Source organism: Phalacrocorax aristotelis, chromosome 4 (genome assembly GCF_949628215.1).
Source record: "Phalacrocorax aristotelis chromosome 4, bGulAri2.1, whole genome shotgun sequence".
Taxonomy (NCBI): domain Eukaryota; kingdom Metazoa; phylum Chordata; class Aves; order Suliformes; family Phalacrocoracidae; genus Phalacrocorax; species Phalacrocorax aristotelis.
In genome coordinates, this window is record NC_134279.1 from 29,139,474 (window position 1) to 29,147,103 (window position 7,630).

At 48.2% G+C, this 7,630-nt stretch overlaps 1 protein-coding gene across 2 annotated transcripts; it reads left to right on the forward strand.

The window, feature by feature from the left end:
- The first annotated feature begins 1,447 nt into the window (after positions 1-1,447).
- Positions 1,448-7,161, forward strand: LAMTOR3 (late endosomal/lysosomal adaptor, MAPK and MTOR activator 3). 2 transcript variants are annotated; one of them, XM_075090772.1, is made up of 7 exons: positions 1,448-1,552; positions 1,752-1,796; positions 2,000-2,034; positions 2,774-2,832; positions 4,301-4,434; positions 5,505-5,568; positions 6,304-7,161. In XM_075090772.1, the coding sequence occupies exons 2-7, from the start codon at positions 1,788-1,790 to the stop codon at positions 6,375-6,377; spliced, it is 375 nt and encodes a 124-aa protein (XP_074946873.1). In that variant the 5' UTR covers positions 1,448-1,552; positions 1,752-1,787; the 3' UTR covers positions 6,378-7,161. The 2 variants fall into 2 exon arrangements, with proteins under 2 accessions (XP_074946873.1, XP_074946874.1); XM_075090773.1 differs by lacking the exons at positions 1,448-1,552; positions 1,752-1,796; positions 2,000-2,034; positions 2,774-2,832 and adding an exon at positions 3,972-4,178.
- The last annotated feature ends 469 nt before the right edge of the window (positions 7,162-7,630 follow it).

The following is a 7,630-nucleotide window of genomic DNA, read 5'->3' on the forward strand; positions in this document are numbered from 1 at the left end:
CAGGCAGCACACATGTAATAAATATAGGAAAGAAATATACCATTATAAATTCTCCTCCCCATACGTCTCTTCTCCAGCCCGGCAGGAACTAGGTCTGAGTGTCAGATTTCCCTGGATTTTTAGATATAATATTAAAATACAATGTTTAGTTACAATGTTATCCCTCATAGAGAATCTACTTTGCCCATCAGCACTGGTTTGCTCTGCACGTAGAAAGGCTTTCATTGGAACTGGAGACGAAATTCCCATTAATATTAGCAATACAGGAGATACTTTTGCATAGCTTTCAGTTACACTCAGTGTGACGGGGAAACAAGTAAAATCGATCATTGAGCATCATGCCCACACGTTTTTAAAAGCCAGTTGCATTTTTAAGCATTTTTAGTGCACGGTAGGGAATATTTTAATAAATGAGTGGACCAAGGTTGTCCCAGATAGCCTGTTCCAAATGCTACCAGAAGCTCACACATTCGAATTTTACAAGGATCTCTTCAGGTATCTCTCTAGTATGACCATGCCCTTATCACATTGCTGTGTCTGCATGGCTTGGACTGAGGAGGAGGTATGGATATGCAATATTCAAGTAAATTTGCCCTTTTGGATGAGCTTTTCCTCTGTTGATTGCAAAAAAAAGGTTGTTTATCTCCGGTTGTTTCAGGCTTTTTAAAAACTTCACCAGACCTATACATTCAGAAATATTAGCAATCTTCAGGTGAGCATTTCTTGTTTTATTTTAAGCTCCAGTACTGGTATCTAAGCAAAATCTTCAGGTATCAACAGCACTTAGCTGTTCTCTTTTAGAGGAAAAAACACTGTTACAGGCTGAGCGGGGTTTGGTTTTGGTTGTTTTTTTTTTTTAATCTGCCATGATAGTCCTGGATTCTGACACAAGACGACTTTAAAAGCAGCTGTACAGTTACCGCTGTTACACTGCGGGCATCGACTGGGTCAACCTGGTTTACTTCTTCACCTTGGCTGTTACATTATTAGCCCGCAGGCCCGTGGCTCGGTGGACGGACCCACGAGCGTGGGAAGTGAGCATCACCGGAAGAGTAAAACTGGATGTGGTGATATTGAGCAGAAACGGACGTTTCTTATTGTTGTTGTTCCTTTCACTTAAATTCTATCGGGTTTTTTTTGTTTGTTTTTCTTTTTTTCTCCAAGAAAGGCTCTTAGGGTCTCAGTTTGACGGCGGCTGTCAGCGACAGCAATTCGTGACGCAGCCTGAGGAAAGCCCTTGCGTGTAGGATGACGCGGAGCGGGGCCTCCAACCGGAAGCCGGCTCCTCGAATCGAGTGCGTCCGTTCCCAGCGCCGCCTCCCTCGCCCTTTTGGCCCCGCCGTCCCGCCGTAGTGGCGCATGTGCAGTGCCCGCCGCGGGACTAATCTGGCGCTGCCAGGGCGGGGCAGCGGTGGCGGAGAAGCGCTTCCTGGTTCGGGCGGGTGACGCGCCGTCATGTGATAGAGGCTTAAAGGGGAAGCGGCGGTTGCGGCGGGGCCGTGCGGGTGGGCGCCGAGGAGGGTAGTGGCGGCAGCGCCGGCCGCGCGGACAGGTAGGGCGGGGCGGGCACGGCACACCACACTACACCCGGATCTCTCTCGCGTGCGGCAGTGGTCTCGGCCCAACCGCTCTCCCTCCCCAGGGCGGGTGGGGGCGGCCTGTACCATGTCAATGGGGCGGGGGGAGGCGGCCGGGCCTCAGGGAAGCGGGGTCCGCTCCTGCAGGTGACCGGGCGCCCTCTCGTCTCGCAGGTCCGCGGAGGCGGCGGCGGCGGGAGGCCCCCAGCCATGGCCGACGTAAGTGCGGCTCCGCGGGGCGGTCGGGCGGCGGTTGGGGGCCCGGGGACCTCGCGTGGGGGGGGCGGCGGGAAGGGGGAGCCGCCCCGGGGCGGGTGGTGGGGCCTCCGGGAGGGAGGGCGGGCGGGGGGTGCGGGGCGGGGAGGCCCCGCCGCCCGGTCTGTGTGGGAGATGAGTAACGTGCCGCCCGTCTCTGCCTCCAGGACCTGAAGAGGTTCCTGTACAAGAAGCTGCCGAGGTAACTGACGCGGGGAGCCGCGGCGGCGGCGGGCCCTGCGCCCCGGGCCCTGCCTCCGTCCCGGGCCCTGCCTCCGCCCCGCCGGGGTGGCCCGGCGGCGGGGCCGGCCGCGAAGCTGCCTGCAAAGGACACCGGGGGCTGGCTGCCCCGCGCTAGCCGCGGGGAGCCGCGCGTCGCCGGCCCCCCAGGCCGCTGCAGCCGGCGGCGAACGCGGAGCGCGCTGCTGGCTGTTGAAATGGGCCGGAGGTACCTCGGGGTGCGGGCAGCTTCGCCTTCCCCTCCTCCTCTGGGAGGAAGAAGCGCGCTCGTCGTGTCGTGGCGAGAAGTGGGGAGCCACCCCTCGTGACTCCGTGGCCTAACCCTGATAATTCCCTTCTCGGTAGCCGCTGGTGACTCGCTGTGGTCCGAGTTAACGTGCAAATAGAGCAAGGCGGGCACTTGTGAAGTGAGAGCAACGTACAGAGGCTCCTGCTTGGCTAACGAAATCTGATCAGTAGTGTCAGTCCTCTTTCTGAAGCTAAAAGTTCCGTGCTATTTCCAGTATTTTTATATTTCTCTTTTTACTGCGCTGAGAGACCCCCTGTACTAAACAATAAGTCCCTTTCACTAAAATCCTAAGTTAGCAAAGGCATCAATTTTTTTCTGTATTTTCCCCCTTCCTTGCACATCTGTTCAGGAAAAGAGATCTTTCTAATTATTCCCTTTTTTAAATGGTGTCTCTTCTTCCTTTCTTTTGCAGCATTGAAGGTCTTCATGCTATTGTAGTCTCGGATAGAGACGGTGTACCTGTTATCAAAGGTAACCAGCTTCTCGCTGTACCGGGCCACCGAAATCCTGGTTGAACAGCAGGGGGTGCGAAAGTACAGCAGAACTTTCTCTGTGCCTGTTACCTCAATATCCAAAACTGGAAGACTTAAATTAAACTTTAAGTTCAATAGTCAGTTATGTGCCTCTTTAAATTTAATCCTTTTGTTCACGCATGTGCAATGTCCTCCATAATTGTAGGTCGCATAAATTTCCCTCAGTGGATGGGGTTGAAGTGGTGTAAGGTGCTCTGAGTCACTCATAGGCTGATACAAAGTACTAGAGAGAGCTTATCAGTATTTTGTTGACCTGGCTGGACTGTGCTCAGAAGCAATTGCATCCAACTTTTACACACGCTATTTAATTTTATTTGGGTTTTGGTACTGTAATTTTTGTCACGCCTCTGCAGTCTTGGCTTAAGACATTTTTATGTTGTGGGTAAACTAGTATAAGAGTACTGATACAGCTGCTACAGAATTTTTTTTAAAATGTCCCAAAGTATTGAAACACTTAGTGTAACTTGCACATCTACACCTGTTTTCATTCAAGTGACTGTGCCAGTAATCAATTCAAAGGCTGGAATTGGTGCAGAGTAAGGGATGCAGGTGCAAAGTGACATCAGCACAGGCTGCGCATCGTAAAGGAAGAGACTGTTTCTTAGGCGTGCTAGGGAGACGCTGGTATAATGAGCACTGATCATGTACAGAGTATTAAACAATGTACTGGTACCGTAAGTCGGCAAATATAAGAACCATCTAAAACTCAACTTGTAGTTTTAGAAAGCAGGCATTCTTTATTGCGGCACGGGGCGCACAGGGGATCGCTCCACCTAGTGTGTGCCCCGAGTTGCTCTACTACAGGGGTTATATGCAGTCAAAAGATACATATTCATTAAATTTCTAGTAAATAATTACTATATTCATGCTATTCTTGGAACTCATTAATATATGCAAATGTCCTTAACGCCTGTGCGTTCATGTTCATTGGTGGTCTACCAGGGTCCTCTGGTGGTCGTCAGTAGCCTTCCTCAGCATGTCCGCTGGTTGAACTCAGTCTCTGGACATACTTGGTTCATTTTTGGCTTGATTACACAATTCTTACTGATACTAGACTAGCTTATTCTAGCACATCTCCCTTGTTTACTCTATTCAAGGATACAGTGCCTCCAGACTCCCTTCTGTCTAATCACATATAGCAAGTTCTAAGACTGTCTTATTTGTGAAGTATTCTAAGTATTTCAAAACTAGATATGTTCCTCCAATTAGAGGAGGCCGTATGTTCTTCTGAAGCCGGAATCAGCACTACTCATGAAGGTTGTACTGTACTCATTGCAGAAGCATGTAAGATGTGTTACTTGTTCTCCAACACCAGACCCGCTCCTGGCAGAGCGCTAAGCTGGATAAGGAGTTGTGATGCAGTCAGAGATGCCACGTAAAAATAAAATTTTCTTGTTCTGTTCCAGTTGCCAATGATAATGCTCCAGAACATGCACTGCGACCTGGCTTTCTGTCCACGTTTGCCCTTGCCACGGATCAGGGCAGTAAACTAGGACTTTCTAAAAACAAAAGTATTATCTGCTATTACAATACGTACCAGGTGAGTAACCTCAGCGTGGCCTGTTCTCAGTGACCAGACCTGTTCCTGAGTGAGGGAGAGGTGGTTTAAACTATCCTAGATTTCCACTTGGCTGCTATTGAAGTATTTAATTTCTTTTGCTGCTTAAATGTCCAGGCTAAACTTTTGAACTGTTTAAGCTTCTCTTATATTTCTCAAAACTGAGATTTACTGCTTGAAAATGGTGAATTTTTCTGAGCAGGTAGTAATCTGGAGTTTGCAGCAGGTGCTGCTCATATGGCCTGCAGAATCTGTTACAAAGGGTTTATGTTATCTTTTAAAAATGGTATTTGTTTATAGTTAGTGACACCTAAAATTACGTAAGCATGTGAAATCTACTTCATAGCTGATCTTGCTGCCAGTATGACTTTGAGGTAGGCAAGCTTTGAAATACCACACTCATTTTTTTTTTTTTACAAGCTGGTCATTTGTGCCTGAAATCCATCATCTACTGAGCTTCTGCTCTTCAAGTGCTGGTGGTCTTGAGAGCTTTTATTCCAACTGTGGTAAACGGGCAACTGTTTTAGCCTGCAGTATCTAGCTTTGTTTGGAAACTAAATGGGTGACTGAGTTCACACACATAGAGTATGTTGCTTTGATTCTCTTGATGCTAGTAGCTTATTGTTGTGCACAAGACTCCAGTTCCCTGTTAGTGGAAGAGGAGACACTGCTATATACACTGAATAGTATTTTAAAACACTAAACCTGCCTGCCCTCTTGTTACCTGTCGAGAGTGCAGTTGCCATAGTCTACTCTGCCGCATTTGCAGCTGAGTTAGATTTCAGATGGATAACACTGCAGAACATGAGAGGGAGAGCGGGAAATGTCAGGCTTTCTGTGTGCAGCTTCCTGTACTGTGGTGTGAGTTCTGCTGGTGTTTTTAACTGTGACTCTTATGAAATAGATAAACTGAAGAGTTGGTTCTCTGGCTCTTGCTCCTGCTTGCCTTTTAACCTGAGGAGGCTGCCTGTTTCAGAAAGAATTTCTGTGGCAGAGCTCTGACATCCAATGTACGTTAGCTGCTGACTGAATGCTGTTCTCTCTCCTTGCAGGTGGTGCAGTTCAATCGCTTACCTTTGGTAGTAAGCTTCATTGCTAGCAGCAATGCCAATACTGGTAAGTCTTCCCATGTATCTTAACTGTTACAGTATTTTAAGGTCTAGGTTTTTAAATAATCGAAAATAAATTACCTGAATTTACTTCAAGGTGTATTAACGTTGCTCCCGCTATGAATTTTGTCAGTGTGTTGTGAAGGGGAGAAGGGAAGGGTATGAGTAAAAATTCATAGGTTTTAGGTGACTTGCTGAAGTTGTTACTCTGTTAGAAGCACATTTCTCCTGTGTGTTTAACCTTACCCTTGCTCCATGAGTGTTCACTGCACCAGCAATGATTGTACCGTGCAAACCAGTTGTTCAGCCTCTTTCCCTCAGTTCCAAGTTACCTTCTGCAGCAACACATGTAGCTTTGTCGTCTTGGTTCTGTGGAGTGGGGAAATCCTTCAGCGAGGCACCTGGCCTTGCTCATGAGAACATTGGCTAATGAGGGTGTGAGCAAAAGGGATTTAATTTGCGCACAGTAGCTGTGGGAAGGAGAAGGGCAATGGAGGAGGTGAGCAGCAGCATGGGGGAGAGCTGCACTGCAAGGGGTGTGTCCCTGTAGGTGCTGGGGGCTGCAGGTGCCCTGCCTGGGGGTGCTGCTCACTGTTCCTGCGGAGAGCAGGCAGCTTGGGTGAAATGTTTGGTGTTTTGGAAAACACTGGCTGTGACTTGGGAGGGGAGGGAGCCGCAGGGACTGGAGGGAGGCTTCTCAGTCATGTCATTTGATGTCGTTCTGCCTCTTTTCTCTTTCCAGGGCTGATAGTAAGTTTAGAGAAGGAGCTCACGCCCCTGTTTGAAGAACTGAGGCAGGTTGTTGAAGTTTCTTAACCTGATGGTATAGCCGGAGTGCAGCATCCCTCTGCAGCCCAGTGGACAGATTCAATAATCCTCAGTCAAATAACACATCTCAGAAGAAATACCACAGCTCCTTAGTACACTAAGTAAGAGTAAATTGTACATAGTACTGAATCTGAAATGATCTACTAGTGTGTTGTAGATGGATGTTACTTTAGGCCACGCTTCTTGTCTTGTGCAGTACTGGAGAGACCACCAAAATAGCTCCCATGGAGTTTAGCTCAGCCAGCCAAGCCAGATCGACACGATGTTGTTGGCTCAGACGAGTGACCCACAGACCGCTTGCTTTACAGGGAACTGGGCACGTGGTGGGGTGTATCCTCCGGCCAGCTACCACATGTGTTGGAAAGCAGATTGGTTGTATAGCGTTATCAAAGATGTGGTTGAAAGAGTATCATGAGAGCAAGTTTACGAGCAGTGACGTGTCAGTACAATCAATAAATATCCCAGCTTTCTTATGTGGGTGATACTTTTGGCAAGGGAATGCTACTAATCTGGATGCTAGCTGCATCCTGCTTCCACTAAGAAGAAAGCTGTTTCTATGAAAGCTGTTGCTTTAGGGGTTTTCCTGATGCCCAGATAAAAGCACCTGAACAATGTCTCACTTCTTCATGGGGTTTTTGTGTAATATGGTTGTGAAGATCTCGTGTCTCATAGTCTTTGTGTGGGTTCATCACTGGTGACACTCTCAGCTCATTTACTCTTAGGTTTTCCTAAGTAAATAAATATAAATAAAATACAGTATTTTTAAATGACAGAGCCTGGTCCACTCTTCTGTTGCACTGTAATACTCTACAGCATGTGAGCTTTTCTGTAGAGAGAACAGGGCTGTTAATTATTTGTAAGTACACAAAAATCAGGAGTTTTACAGGCTGAAAACTCACCAGTGTCTCCATTGGGTGATAAGGTTAGAGAGTCCCAGGCCTGTGTGGAGATGCAGAAGTTAGGAAGGCAGTCAGCACTATTACTGGGGATGAGTCCCATGCTGTTTGTTCTCTCCCCTAGTCCCTTTGTGATGACTGCAGTTTAGACTGCTGGGGCTAAAACCAAGTACCGCTGGTCTGAGGGAGGCTCTTGGCAGGTTTCTGTCTCAGGCTGAGAAAGGGGCTGCCACTGCTGCCTCATTTATACCTCACCCACCTTCAGCATCAGGCAGCCTGGGGGGAAGATGGTGGTACTGGGAATTCTTGGCTCAAAAGTGCTCTCAGATTAGAAGTTGTCAGTCA

Excerpts from the sequence above, each read along its gene's own strand:
- LAMTOR3 (XM_075090772.1), top strand. Across the intron at positions 4,435-5,504 it reads GCTATTACAATACGTACCAG|GTGGTGCAGTTCAATCGCTT; the intron begins GTGAGTAACCTC and ends CTCTCCTTGCAG. Across the intron at positions 5,569-6,303 it reads TAGCAGCAATGCCAATACTG|GGCTGATAGTAAGTTTAGAG; the intron begins GTAAGTCTTCCC and ends TTCTCTTTCCAG.